This window comes from Acartia tonsa, chromosome 10 (assembly GCF_053477335.1).
Source record: "Acartia tonsa isolate MP-2025a chromosome 10, ASM5347733v1, whole genome shotgun sequence".
NCBI lineage: Eukaryota > Metazoa > Arthropoda > Copepoda > Calanoida > Acartiidae > Acartia > Acartia tonsa.
Window position 1 is genome coordinate 5,999,189 of NC_137269.1, and position 25,836 is coordinate 6,025,024.

At 33.3% G+C, this 25,836-nt stretch overlaps 1 protein-coding gene across 1 annotated transcript in view; it reads right to left on the reverse strand.

Annotated features, from left to right (window-relative positions):
• Positions 1–6,632: 6,632 nt before the first annotated feature.
• PCB (Pyruvate carboxylase) overlaps positions 6,633–25,836 on the reverse strand; it is a 44,684-nt gene continuing 25,480 nt past the window's right edge. The window contains exons 26-41 of the mRNA XM_080174897.1: positions 20,903–21,003; positions 20,384–20,495; positions 19,916–20,034; positions 16,127–16,236; positions 15,050–15,116; positions 14,157–14,243; positions 13,394–13,522; positions 13,121–13,199; positions 12,742–12,806; positions 12,383–12,495; positions 11,740–11,836; positions 10,033–10,100; positions 9,450–9,513; positions 8,258–8,306; positions 7,031–7,116; positions 6,633–6,741 (exon numbers count right to left, since the gene is read on the reverse strand). Coding sequence (XP_080031023.1) covers positions 6,661–6,741; positions 7,031–7,116; positions 8,258–8,306; positions 9,450–9,513; positions 10,033–10,100; positions 11,740–11,836; positions 12,383–12,495; positions 12,742–12,806; positions 13,121–13,199; positions 13,394–13,522; positions 14,157–14,243; positions 15,050–15,116; positions 16,127–16,236; positions 19,916–20,034; positions 20,384–20,495; positions 20,903–21,003 — 1,427 coding nt within the window. The 3' untranslated portion in view covers positions 6,633–6,660. The remainder of the gene's footprint in view (positions 6,742–7,030; positions 7,117–8,257; positions 8,307–9,449; positions 9,514–10,032; positions 10,101–11,739; positions 11,837–12,382; positions 12,496–12,741; positions 12,807–13,120; positions 13,200–13,393; positions 13,523–14,156; positions 14,244–15,049; positions 15,117–16,126; positions 16,237–19,915; positions 20,035–20,383; positions 20,496–20,902; positions 21,004–25,836) is intronic.

The window sequence follows — 25,836 nt, forward strand, 5'->3', positions numbered from 1 at the left end:
TAAACGAGTTTCAAGTTACTATGCCTGATTGACACCAATTTTTCCCTGCCATAATATCCACGTATATTTTTAATCCAATATCGTTACACTTGAGTTTTTGCCTGCAGTCGCAACCAGAGGTGGATTCTTATAAAAACGTTTTTTGGCTCTTTGGCTCACTAAAATCAGTGAGGCTCGCTAAAGATTTTGTAAAAAATCCTTTAAAATCGTATAAAATTTACAAAAATTAAATAAAATCATAAAAGAGGTATTAACATAAGATTTTATCTCATTTTTGTAGTTTTTTTTTATGATATTTTGGAGGATTTTTTACAAAACTTTTTAGCGAGTCCAACTGATTTTAGTGAGCAAGTGAGAGAAAAAGTTTTTTAAGAATCCACTTCAGTTAGTTTACCAAAGTAATCCGGATAGAACAATTAATAGGAAACTTCCACAGAACTTTCATTTAAACAAAAAAGCCCCCTTTAAAAGTTGCTTACTATCTTAGATTTTTTTACGGTTAAAAAATATGTGGGCATAGTCCCTTTCGTGGCAACGCCTCTTAAGGGGCGTTTCGTCGTATTTTCACAGTAGCTTTTGATAGGTTATTTTAGGTTATGTTATGTAAAGTTAGGTTAGGTGATGAACCCGCAGGGTTAGAGCCCCCCGCAGGAGCTAGAAATAGGGGAAAACTGCTGTGAAAATTCGACTAAACGCCCCTTAAGAGACGTTGCCACGAAAGGGACTATACCCAAAGCTTTTTGTAAAGCATAAAAAAATTAAAAGAAACAATTAAAAGAATAAGATATTTAAGAATATAAAGTTACTGGGTATTAGAAAATGAAGAAATATTAAAATTCAGGATGTTTTATATGTAACTAACGGCTGCGATCCTAGCATATAGCAGCTTTGTATTTAAAGGTGTAAGAAAAGATATAAAATAGCCTAAAGCCAAACTTAGATATAAAAATAAAGTAGCCTAAAACCCTCAAGATCCTAAAAGAAGCTTGTATGAAATTAAGAACTCAATTAGTTCAGTAGTTGTCGAAATTTTAGAGAAAAAAAACCTTAATACTTTACATAATAGGATTATACATGTTTTAAATGGTTTTAAATGTTTTTGGATCGAAATTAAAAAAAAAATAAGCTGAAAAGGAATGTTCAAATTAGAATGATCTACTTTCTGCTAAAAGTTTTGACTGAAATTAGTTGATGTTTAGACTTATCGAGTTATAAACAAAACAAGGTGGGGACGGGACAATTTCAATGAAAAAGGAAAATGCTTCGAAATTTATGTGCTAACTTTTCCAAGCATTTAATTAAATTTATTGTTATCCTGTGAAAGTTTTAACATATCAAGTGTTGGTTGCCTTTTTTCATCACAAAGTATAAGGTTATAAGTTATAAACTTTTCTTCGCAAGCAATCCTTATAATAATGTAACAGGATGTCCGTGTGTTTGTATGTTTGTACCGAAAGATCTCGCTAACCGCTAAACCGATCGGGTTCTCATTGACAGGGGGTAGGGCGAAGACCAAACTGCATTACTTTTGTGTCACTTTTGATTCCTGTGACGTCATAAAATGAGGAAGATGAGAGGAAAAGTGGAAAAGAGAACCCCTAAAAAGAGATGGAGAATATGACGTCAAAAGTGGTGCAAAAGTAATGCAATTTGGTCTTCGTCACAGGGTAGCTTTTCAGGTCCTAGGAAGGTTTATAACTATTTTGGGGGAGGGTACCGCTACCCTCTCAAGAGAAATCATAAAAAAAAATTTAATAAAATTAAATATTTGAATGCAACATAAAGAGGTATTGTAGAGACTTGAATAAAAAAAAACATTTAAAGTGCCACTAGAGGCCTCTAGGGGGCGTAGCCGCTAGTTCAGCTTAAAGTGGAACAATGGCTGCTTGTTATCAGACTTAATTACAATAAAGACGTTAATATCATGACTGTGATCAATAAGTATTATTTGTTTTGTTTTTGCAAACTTTAATCTAAAATCCCAAATAAACCCCGAACCACTTCTTTATGCAATCTACATTTTCCTGGATATTTTGTCTACGGTAGTCCATAAGTGTACAGCTTTACAGTACATTGTTTCTACTTGTTAAAGCAACACGTATGATAAAAGAAAAAGATTCTTTTTAAAGTAAAATGCTTATATTTCAATCAAAAACTATATTTTTTTATTTTTTACCGATCCACGTCATTATGCAAATCAAAAGAAAATCAATGAGAAAACGTTGTTTTTAAAAGTGGAGAAAAGGGCAAAACAAACGTTTTCTCATTGATTTTCTTTTTATTTGCATAATGAAGTGGATCGGTAAAAAATACAAAAATATAGATTTTGATTGAAATATAAGCATTTTACTTTAAACAGAATCTTTTTATTGTATCATACGTGTTGCTTTAACAAATAGAAACAATGTACTGTAAAGCTGTACACTTATGGTCTACCGTAGACAAAATATCCAGGAAAATAAAGATTGCATAATGAAGTGGTTCGGGGTTTACTAACCTATCCCTTAAGAATAAAGTATTTAACATGTGGTAAGGCTTAAACTCTGTTGGTTTAAAATTCAGTACCTGAAAATTTATTTAGTAGGTTGAACATTAAAAATTGACTTCTCTATACTATATGTATATCACTAGCGGCTACGGCCCTAGAGGCCTCTAGTTGGACTTTATATTTTTTTAGATTTCAAATATGGGAGGGTTGTGGTACCCTCACCCAAAATAGTTATAAACCTTTCCAGGACCTCTGAGAAACTACCCTGTTAAGGAGAACCCGATCGGTTCAACGGTCAGCGAGATCTTTCGGAACAGACAAACAAACATACATCCTGTTACTATTTTATAATTATTGCCATGGCATATTTCCTGACAAAATATATGTGTTAGACCCTTCAAACAAAATTAGCGCATTTCAAAGTTATTTTATTATCGATTTTCTACTTTACCCATTTTTACAAATAATACATGATCCACAAAGGAATATCAATTGATATTAGTTATTTTTCACACCAATGTGTAAAAAAAAACGTTTATCAACCAAAAAAATATTTCACTACTTTAAAACTAAACTTCGAAAAAAAACTTAATTTTGAAGACGTAGAAGTGCATTTTATTTATGTCTTATACAGTTGAGGACTTTAAATCAATTTTTGTTTGTGAAACATTAGATTGTCCCTTTCGTGGCAATGCCCCTCAAGGGGCGTTTCTTCGTATTTCACAGTAGCTTTTCTCCTATTTCTAGTCCCTGCAGGGGGCTCTAACCTTGCGGGGCAAATTGCCTAACCCTGCGGGACATTCACCTAACCAAATATAACCTATCAAAAGCCATTTTCAAAATACGACGAATCGCCCCTTAAGTGGCGTTGTCACGAAAGGGACTATACCCGATTTTTTCCCCTAGATTGGCTGTCAGACACAATGATTCATCCAACATGAAAAGGAATTGCTAGCAGACAAAACTTTGGGTATAGTCCCTTTCGTGGCAACACCTCTTGAGGGGCGTTTCGTCATATTTTCACAGTAGCTTTTCCTCTATTTCTAGCCCTGCGGGGGGCACTAACCCTACTGGGGCTATCACCTAACCTAAAATAACCTATCAAAAGCTACTGTGAAAATAGGATGGAATCACCCCTTAAGAGGGTATAACCGATTGTTTATATTTAATCATATTAAAACATTCCTCTAATTACAAAATTTTGGAATAAGATAATTTTACTGAAGAAAAGATTTTAGAAAATGCAACTCCCTTCCTCATAAACTAATTGAAACCCAGAAAAACAACCATGTATAGCCTACAAGCGAAATAAATCTAATATAAAATTTGGAGGTAATATATAAAGGTCGTCAACTCTACTATGTGTAGCTGATAATTACTTAAAGCATAGACGTCCAAGGGGGGGGGTAATGGGGCGATTACCCCCCCCAAACGAATTTGGGGGTGCTGTAGGCACCTCCAAAATTTTTTTCATTTTACCCCCCCCCCCCCCCCCCATTTAAAATTTACCCCTACCCTGGGGGTGCCGTAGGCACCTCCAACCATTTAGGAGGGGGTATTTACCCCCCCCAAACAATTTTGGGGGGGTAAATACCCCCCCACAAAAAAGAAAATCTCAAACAAAAAAAAAAATTTTGCGCGCTTCGCGCGCATTTTTAATACTAAATTTTTGATATAATTTAAATTACCCCCCTCAAAAATTTTACCCCAGGGGTAAATTTTGGAGGGGGTAAACAAATTTTACCCCTGCCAACAGATTTCAGGGGGGGTAATTACCCCCCAAAAAACCGAATTACCCCCCCCTTAAAAAAATTTTACCCCCCCCAAAATAAAAAGATTGGACGCCCCTGACTTGGTATTAGCTGATTAAAACCACTAAAATTTTTTTTGCCCTTTACACCTTTAAAAAAATGAACTACTCCTTCTAGAGATTTCCCCCCCTCCCAACTCTTCAAAAATGTATAATCAAAATGAATCAAGTCCCCAACTGTTATATACATGAAACTTACTTGCAGGCAATCTTAACAATGAAAAAGATGGCGTCATTATGGGCTTAATTAAAATAATGTACTTTAATTAATGTTTTTCGTTATTCTAAAAATGCATTACATATTATCTATGCAAATCCACATGGAAATGTATTTTTATAAACATACCAGCATTTTTCTATTAAATAAATATAACGTCATAAAAATGAGGAATTACCTATCCCTTTTTTGTGGGTTTTCTTTCCCACTTCTCCTTTCATCTCCCTCATTTTTATGATGTCACATGGCTGATTTTTTAGATACTTTGTCCAGTAACAAATAAACTTACAAACAAAAACATCAGGTTATTTTTAGACTAGCGTGTTTAGTTTGGAATTACCCCCAATTTTGAAAGACAAAATCATTCCTTTTGTAGATTAAAATTGAAAATGTGTACCAACCAGTCAAGATTTATTTAGGTACCCAAAGTTTTGAAGCCCATGAATGAGAGAAGGTGTTTATAATACTTTGGGTACCATAATGATTTATGATTACTTTTTTTAAAAATTCTGGCTAAAATTGGTAATTTGTCCCCACTCCAACTTGGCCTGATGCATCTAAACTTCTAAACATGTCATTAATCTTACTATGTATATTTTCCGTACGATAATACAATGTACTTCATACTTCAAATGTATTTCCATATTTTAATATACATAAAAATAATTAAGTAGAGAATCAACGGTGAACTATCAGCGCATTTCGAATCTGCCTTGTTGATTATATGCGCGGCCAGCTCGGCGTTCATGTCCTCTATCGTCCAAAGATTTTCACGGGCAAAAAAGTCACTACCTACGTTTTTTATAGTGGGGTCAAACGTCCTGATTGTTCAAGCAGTTTTGGCGCTATGGCCATTTTAAAAAGTCCGAATTTATGTGGCGCACCCTGTATAAGGACAAGCAGATAATTTTAGAAATTACATACCTACATCACAGGACAGATAATCATATGAAAACCTTTTTCTTATTTAAGAGATTTTAATGATTCTACTAATGATGTTAGAAGAAAAAAAAACAATTCATCTCTATGACATTTTCAAGATTTAAGTTGATAGGAAAACGACCAAAAGCCCTCAATTTCCTCTTAGGAAACAAAAGATACAATTACCCTCGGTTGGTATTCATTCGAATCCAGTGGATAGGAACCGGATCTCATCCATAACAAAAAACTATGTCTAGCATTGTTCTATCAGGAATAAGGTATAACCAACAAGCGAAAAAAATCTAAAATAATATTTGGGGGGCAAAGGGAGAGGTCGTCAATTTTACGATGTGTTGCCCCCCAACGACAACTGAAAAAGACGTACAAGTTTCGTGATTATTTCCCGAATTAATTTAGTTATTGATATAAGCTGTTGTCCTATATCCAGCTTTCTCAAATATTTGGCACCTTGGGGCAAAAAAAACTGGTTTAATCTTATAATTGTATATTCTATATCCGCAGAAAGCTGTTTATAATACGATGCGAGAAATAACTATTCTATAATTTGAATTTTGCTCAAATTTTGAGCTTTGCTTCTTACGAATACTTTGTCCTTGTCAAATATTAAAAACAAAATCGTAATGCAAAAAACATTTATTGAAGGCTTATTATAATATAAAACAAAAATATAAAAACAATACATAAATTAAATAAAAACACTTTAAGAAAAAGAAAGCCATTATTTTCTTACATACAGTCACAAAGACAATACAAATTAATATAAAACTTCTATAAAATTCTAAAAATGTTAAAAATATATTTATTACATAAAAGATATGTTTTTTTTGTAGGTACTATAAAAGGTATATTTTGTCTTTTCTGAACAAATCATCTTTTTAAATTGAAAGCCTTTTTTAAAACAATCACACAAAGAGGAAGACTATGTATTATGGCTTAATTTTAATTCTATTATATACATACAATACAATTTTTAAAGTCTTACAAATTAGTTATTTTAAATACATTTTGAAATATATTTTTGTGATTTTGTTATTTTTTAGAATACACATTTTTCAAGTTATTAAAGGTTTCTTTAAATACATACACCCCAAAATAAATCATTTATAAGAAACTGTATTTATCAGTCTTCCAAAAAGGCAAGCTCTGTTTTTTTAAGTTTAACTGTAATTTTTGTATTTTTTTTTGAAAATCAACGATCTGATTTTATTGTACAATGTCTTCAACTTCAATGATAAGGTCTTCTCCTTCGATCTTGTCTCCAACAGCCACGTGGATAGCACGTACCTAGAAAAATAGCAAATTAAGCATATATAAAAGAAACAAAATGTCTGTCTATATGTCTGTCTGTACCGAAGTACCTCGTTAACAGCTTAACTAATATCTTTCTCCTTTACAATATAGCTTCGAATAGGTCTATAGCTATTTTAAAGACAGGTACAAAATAGAAAATTAATTAAGAACTATATAATTAGGAATACTGAATTATCAACAAGAAAAATAAATTGTATTGTATTGTGAAAATTAAAGGGCGTTGCCACTTAAGGGACTATACCCGATGAAAGTTGTCACTGACCTTTCCAGCAACCTTGGACTGTACGGCCATCTCCATCTTCATGGCGGACAACACAGCAACCACCTGGCCCTGCTGAATTACGTCACCTAAACAAAACATGAGAAAACATATAGATTTACATTTATAATTAATTTTTTAGCAAGAGAAAACCTTTGAGGCATTTTTATTTGCTCTAATCATCCAGACAACTTAAAGAGAAATATATGTTAAATAGCATGACCTACCCCTGGAAGTAAAGGGGTAGTTGCACGGAATGCATTTAAACTTGAAATAGGTGAACTGGATATGTGCTTTAATATGGCTGGCTTAATTTCACAAAAAAACATCATGATGACTAATTTAGTGATGTCTAATTGTTTGTTATTTGATGTACTACAAAATTATGTATGCTTAATGGTAAACTTGTAACTTATCCTTGAAATCATTTTTCTGAAATGCACTTTATGCAACTATCCCTTAGAATAGGAATATGTTGTACCTGTCTATGGCCAGAGATGGGTTTTTGAATCAAGAATGCCGCGTTTTTTCGACATTTTTTAGACCTGTCGTTTTCGTTCAATCAATCATTATTATGAAAATGCCCTATAGGATTTAAACAGAGTATACAACTATTTATTTAATTATTTCGCTTTTGTTGGCATGGCTTTTATAGAAGAAAAATAAATAATCTAAATCCATTTTTGCTGTATATTAATTAATGCATCCTTTTAGAGCTTTATTAGACATTATACAAATGGCTGAAATAATAATTTTAAAATTTTGAATTCCTATAGTTATATACTCTGTTTAAATCCTACGAGACAATTTCATAATAATGATTGATTGAACGAAGACGACTGGTCTAAAAAATGTCGAAAAACGCGGCATTCTTGATTCAAAAACCCATCTCAGGGCATTACTCGTTCTCTTAAAAACATTCTGACAAAACTTAATAACGGTATTGTATGAACGATTTTTGTAAAGACATGATTTTTGGCATTAAGTCGAAACATCATCCCCTCAACAACTAGCGGATGAAATGGAAGAGTGGGGAAGGACCATAATACTGCAGGACTACCCTAGATCCAATATAAACTAATTTGACCTAGGGTAAAGGCACATACAAAAAATTATACTATTTTTTTATCAAAATAAGATGTGGAGGGTTTCTTTGCTCGAGTTGGAACTTTTGGGGAAACTACAGAAAGGCGATATTTGATAGAACCGCCGCTAATAAAAGAAATCTACCTGGAGCAACCTTGACGGCTACAACCTCTCCTAACATAGGGGCTCCAATCTAAAATAAACATATTGTGTTAAAAAAAGACGATCTTACTAAATTAAAAATAGAACATTTCTAATTTCTTTTTTAATTTATTAGTTTTTGGTATTTGAGATGGTTATTATTATTAAAGCATATTTAGTAGTAAACGTAAGAAGGTCTCTTTAGAACCAATAATAATTTTTACTATATTTCGATTTTATACCTATTTCTATTTTATTTAAAGCAACTGTGACTAACTAAAATGCGTTTTATTAAGCAAGTTATGAAAGTTAACAGTCAAATGCTATATTTAAGTCTAAAATACATTAATCATTGTAGATTAAAACAACGATAAATAAGAAATCAATAAATTATATGAAATAACAAATTATATTTTTGTAAGTTTAATATTATTTACTCTATTTCAAGTAAAAGTTACGATATATATTCATATTTTCAGTGAATTTACTTAGTTGAGTTTTTACAAATCAAAGTTTCTCCGAAAATATTGAAATTTTTTCTAAAATTTCTACGTAATGCAAAAAAACTTGATGTATTTCATCGGACTTTTAAATGTATTTTTTAACTGTGTACATGAGTAGAATAGTTATTTATCCTATCGTAAAATTTAAATGTACAGCTTTCCGCTGATATTAAAAGAAAACTCCGGCTAATAAAACTGGTATTAATTTAATGACTTTAAAAGCAAAGCTTTTCTATAAATAGGGTCGGTCTGTACGTCCGTCCGTAACGGATAGCTTTTAAGGGATGTTAGAATTGTCCTATCGATTTCAAACTTTGCATGAGACGTGTACTGGTTAGGTACGACTTAGAAAGCGTAGCAACTCTATAATCGTTACCAGAATGTCTGTACGTCCATTTTTGAACTTTTAAAAGAATTTTTTATGTGATATAATCACTGATTTATCTGATTTTTGGAGTACTAATTCCTATTATAAGCCAAGCATCTCTATAATCAAATCCTAAAAATGTCAGTATGTCCTTAAACAGAATTCTGTATTTAAGAAGTTTTGCAATACATTTACTTATAATTTTTTCAAAACTTTTTTGTATTCAGTTCTGACAATCTACAAGAGTTAATGTTCGTCTGTCATACCATTTTAGAGCTTTGCTTTTAAAGATGTTGTCATCCTTGTTATTGAAATAGTTGCTTACATGCATGGCGTTCTTAGCATCAGCTTTCATTCTTCTAGTTTGTGTACTAGCCACTGCTTCATCCCTAGACAGATTAAATAGATAGAAAGATAGCTAATTAGATAGATAATAAGATAGATAATTTGATGGATAGACCAAAATATCATTAGATAGAGAGATAGGTAATCAAATAGATAAGACAGTCAGATAATTAGATTGATACCTAGACAGATAATTATATAGATAGACAAATAGATAAATAGTTAGAAATTAGATAGATAATTAAATAGATAAGACAGGTAGATAGAAAGACAGATAGAAAGACAGACAGATAATAAGATATAAATTCAGATAAATGGAAGTAGTAAGGTTTTTTTGTCTGAAGCTTATGATCTCATTAACTACTCAATAGCAAAGCTCCGCGTAGCTTCTCTTATGGCTTTAGGCCATTCTGTTTCCATATATTTATGTCTTGGGTGGTTTAAAGCTATTTTTCTTGTCCCTCTTTGTTTTTTCGAATACAGGGTCTCTAGAGGCTAGAGGCGTAACCTCTTGTAGATAAGAAGATAAATAAGAAGAAAGAAAGATTATAAAATTAAAATACCTGATATAGACTGTACGCTTCTGACCGTTCAGCTCAAAGTTGACCTCTCTCATGCCAGAGTCAGTGCACTAAATAATAATCAATGTATTTTTTTACAAGGAGGACATTGGACCCCAAAATTTTATTAAAATATTTTCTTATTTGTTGGCTTAACACTATCAAATTATAATTGGTTGGTTTATCATGTTAAGTGTCTAAATGTTTTAACCACGAATTGTAATGTACAGAAGGGGCAAGTTTGTGTATAATCAATGGGGATGTACATCAATTTATCCTACATTGTCTTATCCCCTGATACCCCTGATTTGTTATTGACTAGCGATCGAACAAATAAAAGGGGTAACAAATTACGCTAACCGTGCACACCCAATTAAAATTAAAATTGTGCTCTCGAATGGAGATAGAAAGCAATGGATATAAGGAAAAAATGAAAGCTTAAGAACTTTACTTGACAAAATTACAGTCTTAAAAATCTAGAGATCTTTAAAATATTCATATATATGAATTACCATAATATTTTATCTTACCAGTAGGAGGTAATCAGAACTATATTTAGGATCCTTGGGTGCGTAAAAAAAAGGTTTACAGTAGAAAAATTATTAGGTACAATATGTAATAAAAAATGTTTAAATGTTGCATTGAAGTGTTTGAGAAAGGGGAGTACAGAAACTGAAAGAGGAAGAGAAGGGAAGGAGAAGGGGAGAAGGAAAGGGTAAGAAAGAGGATTAGAAGGGAAGGGTAAGAGCAGGAAAGGGTAAGAGAAGGGGATTAGAAGGGAAGGGTTGAAGAAGGAAAGGGTAAGAGAAGGGGATTAGAAGGGAAGGGTAGGAGAAGGGAAGGGCTAAGAGAAGGGGATTAGAAGGGAAGAGTAGAAGGGAAGGGTAGGAGAAGGGAAGGGTAGGATAAGGGAAGGGTAGGATAAGGGAAGGGTAGGATAAGGGAAGGGTAGGATAGGGGAAGGGTAGGAGAAGGAGATAAGAAGGGAAGGGTTGAAGAAGGGAAGGGTTGAAGAAGGGAAGGGTTGAAGAAGGAAAGGGTTAGAGAAGGGAAGGGTAGGAGAAGGGAAGGGTAAGAGGAGGGGATTAGAAGGGGTGGGTAGGAGAAGGAAAGGGTAAGAGAAGGGGTTTAGAAGGGAAGGTTAGGAGAAGGGAAGGGTAAAGGAAGGGGATTAGAAAAGAAGTTTAGGAGAAGGGAAGGGTAAGAGAAGAGGATTAAAAGGGAAGGTTAGGAGAAGGTAAGGGTAAGAGTAGGGGATTAGAAGGGAGGGTAATTAAGGAAAAAGTAAAAGAAAGTGAATAATTTTCTAATCTAACATTACAGATAGACACACTGACGGACACAAACACTCGTAAAATAACTTTGCATCTCTGAACCAAATACTGTCTAATGATGTGCATTAAAATATGGTCAAATACCCTTCAGACAATCAACCCTTTACTTGCACGACCCTTGACTAGGAGTCCTAACTGTGCATGATAATGATTTGCGCCTATTTTTGTCTAAGTCATTCCCCCAACTCTAACTATTTTTGTTGGGCATCAAACATATCAAAATTTAAAAAACTAGTCTTAACGTCTTTAGTTGTTCTGTAGAGATTTAAACCTATCACTTTTCCAACAACGAAATGCGCTAAATAATACACCACAGTCGCGAGTCATCTAGCGGACTTATTTTAAACTAAACTAAAACAAATTGTATCATACATACCCCAAGGCCAGGAGTAAGGGTCTTGATGGTGAGAGTTTTCCCCTTCTCAATGGTAACCTCAAACTCTTCTCCCATATCAGGACCAACAAGGAAGTGCCTGTAATAAATAAGGGTGAAGAAAGGGCGATTACGTCTAACATAAAATAATTTGAAATATTCTAGAGCATTATAATTTGAAGTACAGTCGAGTTCGATTAGATTGTTTATGATAGGGGGGGGGGGGGTGAGGGGGGGGGATAGAGAATAGCCAAAAAATGTTTTGACGAGAATGTAAAAGGGTGGAAAAAGTTATGTGGGAGTGAGGAAAATAAAAATTTTCAGAACTCTTGCAAATAAAACCGGCAACCCCGTAACATTTTGACAAAAGGCCAAACAAAAACATAAGAGTAGCTTTGTTTCTAATAATGTAAAAATAGGTCTAAATGCTAAAAAGTAAAAACACAGAAAAAAGGAATAGCCAACAAGCGAAATAAATCTAAATAATAATTTCTTCTTTTTTTTTGGGGGGGGGGGGGGGTCAGGTGAACAGGCCGTACTTCCTACACTTCCCTTAATTTTCTCAAGATTTCGTGTCTTTTAACAAATCCATTTCGTTGTTTGTAGAAGCTGGAATAACCACTGATCTAATAATCAAAATTTCTACCTTGTTTCTAATTTATCAACTGGTCCATATTGAGATTTAAACTTGAAGAAATCCTTGGCAACCTTGGGGTACAGGGCGTACGACATCACTTCATAGTCGCTGATAAACTCAAACTAAATAAATATTATCAATATTTCTAAATTTCTTTTAAACGTTAAAAATACATATTTGGGTGGTTTCTATACCTGGCAATAAATTTTTGATATTTAATTTAGGTTAGGCTAGGTAAGTGTAAGAAGTTAAAAAAAATATATACATTTAGCAATTTGATTTAATAATACTTACATCTATCGTTGAATTTTAGTCAAATTGGTAAAAAGTAAAATATATTAAACAGATTCTTAAAAAGGTTAAATTACCTCAGAGCTAAGATCTTCCTTTGCAGATTCAAAGTCAAATGGCTCCATATTTTCTCCAGGGCGACCTAATAACATTTTTTTATATAAATTTTGCTTCGTTTCTTCAAGAAAGTCTCTACGATCTGAAACTTATTATAGGCCCTAGAAAGGTTTTAAAAATCTACTTTAAGGAACAGCTCAATCCCTCCCATTAGAAAGTATCCCTGAAATAAAATTATCGCCAATCCCCCCCCCAAAAAAAAAAAAAAATATTTTACTAAACTCAGGTCCCCCCGCCCCACTACTCTGTAAGAGGCCATTGTGGAATCAAAAGGCACAGCAGTTAATCTAAAAGTAATAATTCTGACCTTTGTTTTTAATTTTAAAATCCATAACTTACCATCAATTTTAGGCAGATCTTTGAGAACTTGAGATCTGAATGGTTCAGGGAAGCCTCCATAGGGTTGTCCAACATGGCCCTAAAATTATTTTATTTATTTTATATATAAATTTTTTTATCTATGGTTATATTCAATAAGGAATACACATGTTTAGTGAATATTATCGTTCTGCTACTGTTTTTAAGCCTTAAAACTTACACCTTTACTAAAATTTTCAAAGTTAAAAAAAAATTCTAAGAGGATAATACCAATTATTTAAGTAACATGTCTACCTGTAAGAATTCAATAACAGAGGTAGGGAAAGACAAGCTAGGAGCATCCCTCAGCACGTCCTCCATGGTCAATTTATTCTGAACCATAAACTGGGCCAGGTCTCCAACTATCTTGGAGCTGGGGGTAACCTGAACATTTAAAAATATCTGTTACTATACTGATAACAACTTTTTCCAGATTTTATTGTTTTATTTCATTGTTTATAAATTTCTTATTTACAAGTTTTAGGTAAATGCATAAGTTGTATAATAAATATTTTCATCCCTGAATGGCAGGACTAGTGGATAATCTAGGATATATTCTCTTATTCTTGTCTTTTAAATAATGAAATTCTATATTTCTACTCTCTCACAAATTATACGGACACAGGAAGAATAATATATCCCATACCAATGACATTGCATTGATCAAACTTAATGGAAATTAAATCCTAATCTTTATCAGATTAAAAAAATATTTATGAAACATTAAAGATCTCACGATCCTCATTTGAATTGGATATAATTTCTAATTGGTAAAATATCTTAAAAATGTCATAGGGATGGAAATTGGAATATTCTGTCATCTTCCTTTAAATTTCTCTTACCTCAAACTTACTTTTGCGTACTAAAGCAACAATATTATAATTCCAAAAGTGTTATTCGCCTGGCAACCTCACATAATGTGCTAAACTCATCTGCTACTTTTGTGCATGTTCAAATAGTAAAACAGCATCTTTTCACATTTTTATTCCGTTAAAAAGGATGCATAGCTATTCATTACCTTGACAATATCTCCGAGAAGTTGATTAGCCTCTGCATACCTCTGCTTCACCAACTCAAACTGATCTCCCAGACCAAGGGAGTAGGCCTCAATAATTGAAAAATATAAAAATGTAAACAAGAGAACAGTTGTATTTTTAACAAAGTAAATAATAACCCCTTCTTTTATACTAAAAATAATTTAATTAGGGGAATTTGTCTGTACCTGCGACACCTAACACTGCAAGGCTAAATATTAGCTTAACAGGTTCTAAAGAAGGCATATGACAAGCTGGTATGATCCTCTCCACTTATCAAAACTATTGTATGGCCAATCACGCATTCATTGTTATAACTTCTACAGGACAAAACCCCATTTCATCATTATTATCAAATGCATGTAATTAGTTGGAGTAACCCCTTCATCTGTTATAACTACTATATGGTCAATCACCCATTTATTGATATTCTTATTAAAAATGTAATAATAATAACACCCTTCCTTCTGTCGAAACTACTTAAGTACCAAATTCCCTTCTAATCATTATTTTTCTAGGCAAATAACAAGCTGGAGTAACCAATTATTTCTTCTAAAAATACTAAAGTACAAAACTACATCGTTTCAAAGTTGTTCCCATAATTAGCTTAACCAGGTTCTAAAGAAGGCATTTGACAAGCTTGAATGATCCCTTCACTTGTCAATACTATTGTATGGCCTATCACTCATTTATTGTTAGTTTCAAATGCATGTAATAGTTTTCATTAACCCCCTTCTCCTGTTTTAACTTCAACAGGACCAAATCCTCTTTTGATTATTGTTTTCAAAGGCATGAAACAAGCTGAAATGATCCCCTCCCATTGTCAAAACTACTATATGGCCAATCCCCTTTTTAACCATTTTGGAACAGAATGTACCTGGAACTGCAGATTTGTGTACTGACCGCCAGGAATCTCATGCTTGTAAACATCAGCATTTCCAGATCTTAATAATATAAGTATAATAAAGAGAGGGATAGGTTTCTGGTAAAATCCGTAAAGGTGTGTGTTATAAGGCTTAAAAATAGTAGTAGAACGATAATATTCACTAAATATATGTATTTCTTATTGAAAAGAACTATAGACAAAAAAAATTTAAAAAGTTAACATAAATTTTTATCGTTCTACTACTGTTTTTTACTTATAACACATAACCTTTACGGATTTTACCAGAAACCTACCCCTCTCTTTATCTTTATGGTTATTATTTGCTCCCAGTGGGAAAAATATTTTGTTATTTTAAATCCTTATAAGTAACAGGATCTCTGTCTGTCTGTCTGTGTGTACCGACGGATCTTGCCAACCGCTGAACCGATATCATAGGGTTCTCCATACTGTGTAGCTTTTCATAGATCCTGGGAAGGTTTATAGCTAATTTGGGGGAGGGTACCACCACCATCCAAAGAGTGAAAAAAATATAACTAACCCCATCAAACGGCGAAAAAACAGCTAATCTTAACATAAATTGAAAAGAAAACATTTAATGTGCCCTAGGGGAGTAGCCGCCAATAAGTAATAAAATAGAATTTAGGAATCTCGATTTAAAAAAAAAACATATTTTTAGCCTGATTTTGCTTTATTTTACTCAACGTCCACTTCTTCTAACTCTTATTAGATGAAATCAGGCAAGGTATCTATAATACAAAGTAGAACGATGTCTGTCCGTCTGTCTGCCTGTCTAAATATCAAGATCTCGGTAACCGCTCAACCTATGGGGGTTTACTTTTCAAGGAACCCCCCACCACGCATTGGTAAGATGACCCCTTGACCCCCCCCCCCCCTATTCTAATTTTAAATAGAAGCTACTAGCAACAATTTAATTATTTCGATTTATCTGTTTTTGAAGAGCTTCCTTAATAAAGACAGCCCCCCAAACCAGCTGAAAGTAAGAAATATCTTTTTTTTAAAATTAAATAAGTTATTGGTTACAGCTAGAATTGTATAAACTATCCTAACCTCATGGTTGTGGTGCATTCAAATGGACCATACAGTGTTCTAGTCTGTTCCCAGAATGCTGAATACTTGCTGATGTCCCCAATATCAAATCCAGTGTCCAATGGGGATCCCTAAACAGACAAAAATAAAAATCAACAAGGATGACAATCTATAATACAAAGTAGAACGATGTCTGTCTGTCTGTTTGTTTGTCTGTGTGTCTGTTTGTTTGTAGCAAAGGATCTCCCTAACCGCTGAATCGATCGGGTTTTCCTTTACAGGGTAGCTTCTCATAGGTCCCGGGAAGGTTTATAACTATTTTCTTGGGGGGTGGGACATCCTCAACCCCCCCAAAAATGAAAATACCCCCCCCAAAAAAAATTATTTTTTCTTTTTAAAATTAAAATAGTAGGGTCGACTAACCCCCCCCCCCCAAAAAAAAAAAAAAATAAAAAATCCCCCCCCTTCCAAAGAACTTTTTAAAAAAAATTTTTCTTTCAAATCTAAAATAAGAAAAATTGGTTTGATCAAAAAAGTAAAACTCTGAAATTAAAGAATAAAAAACACTAGTCGAGTGTTAAAACTTAATGAGCAAAATAATGATTTAAAGGTATGAACATATTAATTGTATATAAACTTGTTGCAAAAATGACTAAATACAGGATTCTGTATAAGAACATACATAAATTTATATGCTTGATTATAGAGATGCTTCGCTGAAACTAGTATACCATGATGTTCTAGAAAACGTTTCTGAGTCGTTCTTAACCGTTAAAGGAACCATCATACAGAGTTTGTAATCGGTAGGACAATTCTTACGTGCGTAAATTAACAAAAAGAGCTATCTTTTCTGGACGGAGGGACCGACACTGATTTTAGAAAAACTTCGCATTTTAATAAAATGTGTATTGTTGGTACTTGAGGTGTATTTTATTAAATCAAGGATGACAATATAAAAGCGAAGCTCTGAAACGGTAGGACATAAGGGCATTAACACTTGTAGAGTGTCAGAACTGAATGATCAGAATATACATGTATAAGAGTCGAAGCAAATTTGTAAGTAATTTGTTGAAAAATTGCTTGATGCAGGATAATAGTTAAGGACATACTTACTTTTTATGACTTGATTATAGAGTTGCTTTGATAATAAGATCATATAAAAATTTGTTGTTAAAAAAGTGAAAAAATCAACACGTTGAAAATGGACGTACGGACATTCTGGTAACGATTATAGAGTTGCTTTTCTAAATTGTACCTACAAGAATCAGCATGCAAAATTTGAAATTAATATGACAATTCTAATGTAACTAAATTAACGAAAAAAGCTATCTGTTACGGACGGACCCTAATTATAGAAAAGCTTCGCTTTTAAAAATACTGTAAAATAAAGCTCCTCTGGTGTAAAATGTAAGTATTCTTCTTTACATTTTTCTCAGGTAGAGACTAGACACAAAACAATAGCTAGTCTAATAAGACGTAGGTGTTTATGCCATAATGAAAATATTGAAATTCATTCTTAACTATTCAAGATTGTTTTGCAGCTTTCAAGGACATCCAAGCTTATTATGAGGGGGGTTGAATGAAAGGGTTTCAAAGGGTTGAGGGGTCAAAATTTGGGGTTTTTGGGGTTTTCAAAGTTTGAAGGAGGTTAACATCCCTTTACCCCCCTTTCTCTAAGTAAAACTGAAAGAAAAAAATGAGAATACATATCAATTTTAAGTATCAAAGCCTCACTAAATAGACAAATCATCTTTAAGCCATGCAAGGATCATTAGATTGATTTACACAAGTATAACCCAACACATTGTTTTATTTTGCTTTGTTTTAGTAGCTTTTAGTTGTTTTGTATAAATATGTAAGTGGATCTGAGTGCATAATATAATATGTAAGCCAATATTCTGAAGCAACATCCAATACAATTATAGAATAATAATATTTTTAAAAGCGAAGTTTTTCTATAATTAGGGTCGGTCCGTCCGTACGTCCGTCCGTCCGTAACAGATAGCTTTTTTCGCTAATTTAGGCATGTTAGAATTGTCCTATTGATTTCAAACTTTGTATGGTGATTCCTGTAGTAGTTAGGTACGATTTAGAAATCGTAGTAACTCTATAATCATTACCAAAATGTCCGTACGTCCATTTCAAACATGTTGAATTTTTTACTTTTTAAACAACAAATTTTTATGTGATCTAACAATCCGATTGATCTGATTTTTGATATACTGATTCCTAGGACAACAAAATACAATATTATAAGCGAAGCAACTCTATAATCAAGTCCTAAAAATTTAAGTATGTCCTTAAACATTATGATTATTCTGTATCAAGCAGTTTTTTAACAATTTTACTTATAATTTTGCTTCGACATTTATACATTTATATTCTGATTATTCAGTTCTGACATTATAAGTGTTAGCGTCCGTTGGTCCTACCGTTTCAGTGCTTCGCTTTTATGGATGTTGTCATCCTTGTTTAAATAGAGATAATCTAGAGACACACTCTTTAAATCAGTCAATACGAAAACAGTGGAAGAAAAATCCGGCCATGTTATTAGTTGAAATGTATACAGATTTTTGGAAGTTATAAATAGTCGAATTTTAAAGGAACAAAAATATATAATAAGTTAGCTTTAAAAAGTTGAATTTCTTAAGATAAAGTTAGCATTCTAGTTTTACGGATTTGGGGCCAGTTGGGCAAACTAGATATTCTTACCTATTTTCCAGTAAGTTTATCTTGCACAAGAGAATAAGTATCATACTGCAACACTTTATTAAGATATTTTACATCAAAAATAAAAGAACAAGACAGCATCTAAAAGCGAAACTCATAATTTTGAAGGAATATCATGGAAGGGTCACTATTTATTAGTTCTATTTTAACTAGGATACGGAATTTATTGACAAATAAAGGCACCCAAACGTAATTTTTTTTCTTTAAATACCTAAAACTGTAATATTTACACCTGTAGAGAAGCAACAAAAGCTGCCATGCTAGGCTGTAAAGTCATACCATGATACCACTCATACTGTCTACAGCATAGACGACCAAGGGGGGGGGGGGGTAATGGGGCGATTACCCCCCCCCCAAACGATTTTGGGGGTGCCCCAAAATTTTTTTCATTTTACCCCCCCCCCCCATTTAAAATTTACTCCTACCCTGGGGGTGCCGTAGGTACCCTCAACCATATAGAAGGGGGTATTTACCCCCCCAAACAATTTTGAGGGGGTAAATACCCCCCCAAAATAAAAAATCTCTAAAAAAAAAATTTTTCGCGCTTCGCGCGCATTTTTAATACTATATATTTAATAAAATTTAAATTATCCCCCCCAAAAAATTTACCCCGGGGGTAAATTTTGCGGGGGGAAACTAAATTTACCCCTGCCAACAGATTTCAGGAGGGGTATTTACCCCCCCAAGCAAATTTTACCCCCGGGGTAAAAATTTGAGGGGGTAAAAAAAATTTGCGGCGCGCTCCGCGCGCCATTTTACCCCCCCCCCCGAAAAAAACCAATTACCCCCCCTTCAAAAATTTTTACCCCCCCCCAAAATAAAAAGCTTGGACGCCCCTGGTCTACAGTAATAAAGTTATATGTCCACAATTTATACCTGTAGAGAAGCAACAAAAGCTGCCATGCTAGACTGTGATGTCATACCACTCATACTGTCTACAGTAATAATATTAACTGTCCACCGTAATAATATTTATACCTGTAGAGAAGTAACAAAAGCTATAATGCTAGGCTGTGATGACATACCACTCATACTGTCTACAGTAATAATATTAACTGTCCATAGTAATAATATTTATACCTGTAGAGAAGCAACAAAAGCTCCCATGCTAGGCTGTGAAGTCATACCACTCATACTGTCTACAGCCACATCAACAACGTCAGCACCAGCCTCAACACAGTTCAACATGGAGGCAACACCTTCAATATAAATTATTTCATTAGAAAAATAGGAAAATCAACCTCCCTCCCCCTTATTTTTGTAAACAGATTGAAAATAATGGAGGGTGTAGTTTTGGTTCTAAATCCTGCGGTTGGCCCTAACCCTGCAGGACTGCACTGTATCCAATATAAACTTGTTTTAACTATCCTAGGATAAAATATCATCAATCTAAAAACTACCTTAATAACTTATTTATCTGTTAATACAAAAGTTATTCGACAAATTAGATGGAATAAATTTTGAAATCGTTGTTTAAGAGATACTTTTGAAATGACGAGGAAAGATTCAAATGAGTAAGACAATTCTATCATGTATTTCAAAGCTGACCTGCACCGCTGGTATCATGGGTGTGTATATGGATGGGAATATGAGGATACTTCTGTCTGATGGCATCCACAAGGATGGTAGCTGCACGGGGTTTCAACAAACCAGCCATGTCCTGAAAGTATGATTTAAATACTCATATAAAAGTAACAAAATGTGTATCTGTCTGTGTGTACAGAAGGAATCGGCTTAACACTGAACCGATATTGTTCTCCTTTAAACTACAGGTTTAAGTATATTACCATCACTCTTCCATGACAAATCACCCCTAGAAAAAATGCCCCTCTCCATCAATTCTTTGCTTTTTTTCAAGACCTAAATTACAATTATTTTATGAGCAGGGGACTATATTCTATTATTATAACTAGGAATGAATTTTTAAACTTAAAAAAAGTTCGTAAAGGTAAGGTAAGGGGTAACGGGGGTGGATGGATGGGGTCGTTATTTAGCCAGCTACAAGTTTCTCTTTATTAGAGTACATGATTATCTGGTGTATGATCCAAGTAATAATAAATCCATTACCTTGATACACAAGACATGAGCTCCATTTGTGATGAGCTCATCAGCCAAGTTCATGTAGTAGGGAAGGTTGTACTTGGTCCTGGTGGGGTCACTTATGTCTCCTAAAAGCAGGGCTCATGAGGGATGGGATAATGAATGCTAAATTAATGTATCCCCTAATTTTTAAAAGCGAAGCTTTTCTATAATTAGGGTCGGTCCGTCCGTACGTCCGAGATAGATAGCTTTTATTCGTTAATTTAGGCATGTTAGAATTGTCCTATCGATTTCAAACTTTGCATGATGATTCCTGTAGTAGTTGGGCACGATTTAGAAAGCGTAGCAACTCTATAATCATTACCAGAATGTCCGTACGTCCATTTTAAAAATGTTGATTTTTCTACTTTTTTAACAACAAATTTTTAAGTGTTCTAATTATCCGCAGACTGGCCAGCCAATTTTGAAAATAAAAAACGTACATAACGTACACAAAAAAATACGTTACGTACATAAAAAAAGTAAAAAAACGTACAAAAAACGTACATTCCTAATAAAAATAAGTTAAATAATTTCCTAGTTACCTATTATCAATACATTTAAGTCTACTAGCAGCTACCTGTAAAGGAGAACCATAGCGAACTGACAGACACAAGATATCCTATTACTCTATTTAAAAGAACTAGCGTCTACGCTCCTAAAGGCCTCTAGGGGCACTTGAGGAGGGGAGAGTTGAATTCAATAAAAAAACATGGATGACAACATACATAAGTAGCGAAGCTCAAAAGTTATTTATAGACATCTGGAAAAAAATTAACTTAAAATGAGTGAGCAATTAAAATTCATTTTTGGGGGGAGGAGGTAGTTTTCTTTTCTAAAGTCAATTTCTCTTGGGAGGGTGGATGGTGATACTCTTCCCCAAAATAGTTATAAAACTTCCAAAAACCTATGAGAAGCTATCCTGTTAAGGAGAACCATATCGGTTCCGTGGTTAGCGAGATTCTTTGGTTCAAACAAACAGACATCCTGTTATTATGTACAAAGTATATCCTATTATAAGGACCAGCGACTACGCCCTTAGAGGCCTCTAGAGGAACTTGATTAGGGGGGGGGGTAGTTGAATTCAAAAACCCATTTTTTTTATTTAAAAATAAAAAGTAAAAAACAAGGATGACAACATCCTTAAGTAGCGAAGCTCAAAAGTTATGGATGGAAATCTGGGAACTATATAAACTATAGAGTAGTGTCGTAAAAAATAAGCATTTAACTTATTTATATAAATCACAAAACCTTTTAAAAATATATAATAACGTGAAAATCTAGGAATAAATTCAGCCGCCCAACAAATAAGCAAATCTCAATGAAATTTAGTGGAAGTATTTAGAATGAAAACTAATACAATCCCTGAAAATTAAAACCCTCTATCAAGAATATGAGTAGAGAAAATCACAAAAACCTATACATCTAGGAATCGATCTAGCACTGCAACAAATAGACAAACCTTAAAGAAACTTTTTGAAAATATGTAGAATGTGAATTTATTTATTCCCTGAAAATTTCAGCCGTCTATCTTGAATAGAAGTCGAGAAAACCATGAAAAAAAGAAAATCTAGGAATAGATCTAGCACCCCAACCAAAAGGCAAATCTCAATGAAAATATGTAGAATGTGAACTTATTCAATCAAAAAACAGGAGCCGAGAAAATCACATTTCTCCGATAGCATAACGGACTGACAAAGTGATTATAGAGTAGCTTCGCTAATAAATTTTTTATTGAGGGAGGGGGGAGTAGACCACCCCCATTTCTGATTTCAATTTTAAAAAGAAAAAAAAAATAGGGGAAGAGTGGTGATTTTTTTCTAAGAGTAATTTCTCTTGGGAGGGTGGTTGTACCCTCTCCCAGGACCTATGAGAAGCTACCCTGTAAAGGAGAACCATGTCGGTTTAGCGGTTAGCGAGAACCTTCGGTAAAAATAAACTGACAGAGAGACACACATCCTGTTATTACGTACTAAGTATATTCTATTAAATAAAGTAGTAAGTTTTTTGTCTGATGCTTAAGATTTTCATAACTACTTCACACAGTTACCGAGATGGTTTTAGGCTATTTTTCTACCATTTTGAATACAGGTTCTTGAAGGGATATGGAAGGACAGAGAAAATAGCCTACAACCTCACAAAGATCATGTCGGTTCAGCAGTTAGCGAGATTCTTCGCTACAGAAAAAAGGATTTATAGGATATACATATAATAAGGATATAGGGTTATTTTGTCTATTGCTAAAGATCTCAGAAAATACTAGTCTTTAATACAAGTAAAGACTAAATAAAAGTAAATCAATGCCTGTCTGTCTAAAGCTTACGATCTTGGTAACCGCTGAACAGATTGGGTTCTAATCTTCAGGGAATATATCTACTGGTCCTGTGGTAGTTTTAACCCACCCCCCCCCCCCAAAAAAAAAAAATCAACCACCCCTCAATTTATTTTTGTAAACTAATACAAATCAGCGGGGTGGGGGAACCCCCACCGCACTCTGGGGCGAAGCCTAAATGAAAAAAAATAATCACAATCTTTTTTTATATTTTTTTTGGACAAAATTCCAACAAACGATTCTATAAAAGAGGGGACGAAGCCTCTAGAGGCTAGGGGCGAAGCCTCTAATCCTAGTAGAAAGTAAAAAGCTTTAAGTGTCCCTCCCCAAAGAAAATAGCAAAACACCATCACAGGACTTTTAGGTATATTCCATGAAGAGTAGAGCCCAATAGGTTCAGTGGTTAATGAGATAGGTATTAAGCTTCTGATATACAGACGGACAAGTAGACGGACAAACATCATTCTACTTTGTATTATAGATAATATACTATTTTTGTAATACTTTTTGTACAAATACAAATACTTTTATACTTATATTTGATTCTTATTCTTTAAAAACTGAAGATACCAAAAATAAGACTTCTTAATCCTAAACTGAGCACCATATGATATCTCAAAAAATTTACCCAAGTATATAAAGAATTTGAAAAAAAAATATCGTAAAATCTATTAAAGGGGTAGTTGCATGAAATGCATTTAAACTTGAATTTAGTCAACTGCATATCTCTTTCTGTTCAATAGTTTAAACTAAATCTATAGGACATATATTTCAAATCCATAAATTTAAATTGTAAGTTCTAATAACATATATGCATAATTTACCTACATATTTTTGTTCTATGAAAATTGAAGATATTATTGAATTTATTTGATATAATACACCTATTGTTTTTGCAAAAAATTTCGTACAAAACATACAAATTACTTTTCTACTAATATTTGATTCTTATTCTTAAAAAAAACGTAAAACGTACAAAAATACAAAATATAAAATACGTTACGTACACATCTCAATATAACGTCCAGAACGTACTCAGATTCGATGCGTAACGTACAAAACGTACAAAACGTACACTCTGGCCAGTCTGTATACGTTTGATCTGATTTTTGGTATATTGATTCCTGGGACAACAACAAACAATACTATAAGCGAAGCAACTTTATAATCAAGTCCAAAAATGTAAGTATGTCCATAAACATTATCCTGCTTCAAGCAGTTTTTTCAACAAATTTACTTACAATTTTGCTTCGACTCTAATACTTTTAAATTCTGATTATTCAGTTCAGATACCATACAAGTGTTAATGTCCGTTTGTCCTACCGTTTCAGTGCTTCGCTTTTATGGATGTTGTCATCCTTGTTAATGTAAAGTTCTGTAAATTTCTGTGCACGCACATTGCTAGATAGATAAATGTAGGTATAAAATTACTTAATTACAAAGATTTTTTCGTTAATTAAGACATGTTAGAATTGTCCTTTCGATTTCAAACTTTGGACGATTTGCACGATTTGAGATGCTTAGCAACTCTCTAATCGTACGTCTATTTAAAACATGTTAATTTTTATAATCGTTGCATCTGTATAATCAAGTTGTAAAAATGTAATAATGTCCTCAAAGATCTTCCTGTATTTTAGCAGTTTTGCAAAGAAATATTTACAATTTTGTTTAAACTCGTGCATTTATATTCTGCTTATTCAGTTCTGACACTCTAGAAGTGTTCCATTTGTTTATACTACCGTTCCAGAGCTTCACTTTTTTGGATGTTGTTATCCTTCTTTTGGTGTATAAATCATTCAAGAACAATTACAAAACTGTAAAGATTATTATTATTAAACATTGAGAATAAAATAATTTAAGTAAGAGTTATTACATCATAATTCTTGTGAAGAAAGTAACAAAATTGCCCAAATCCATTTGTATTGCATTTTTATTAATGGATATAGAATACGTGGATATTGTACAGAGGATATTTTGTTGTCAATCAAGGTTGCTTGTATAGTCCTCATATATTGGTCAATACGTTCCATCATGGTCAGGGGAGAGGATGGTGTAAAGTCTTAAATGGGGGTTGGGGGTATCAATATACATATAAGCCAGTTGGGAGAAACAATTTATCAGGGTATGCGAGAATCTCTCATAATATCCATGTATTATATATCCATTTGTATATTTTAGCAAGCAATGTTAAAAATCTCATGTGCAGTTTATATGGATTTAGACTCTATAGTACAGTGGTGTGGATCTATTTCAGCTACTTTAAAAATAGCAAAAGAAACAAAATAGTTACATTACATTACAAAGGGCCATATTAAAAAAACTAAAATTAGATACATAAATTACCCATTTTGCTAAAAATGTTATTTGAATTAAAAGTCATCTTTAGCAATTATGAAAATTCTTTAATTTTAATTCAACCAACAAACTGTCCTCCGCCCCTTAGACGCAATAGTATACATAAAATATTAAACCAAAAATAGCATATTAGCTGGCATGTCATGAATATTTTTTAAAGATGTAGTTGCTGATATGAACACACCTTCCTAAATATAATGGTGCAAATATTCAGGATGTTTAAGCACTAGAAATA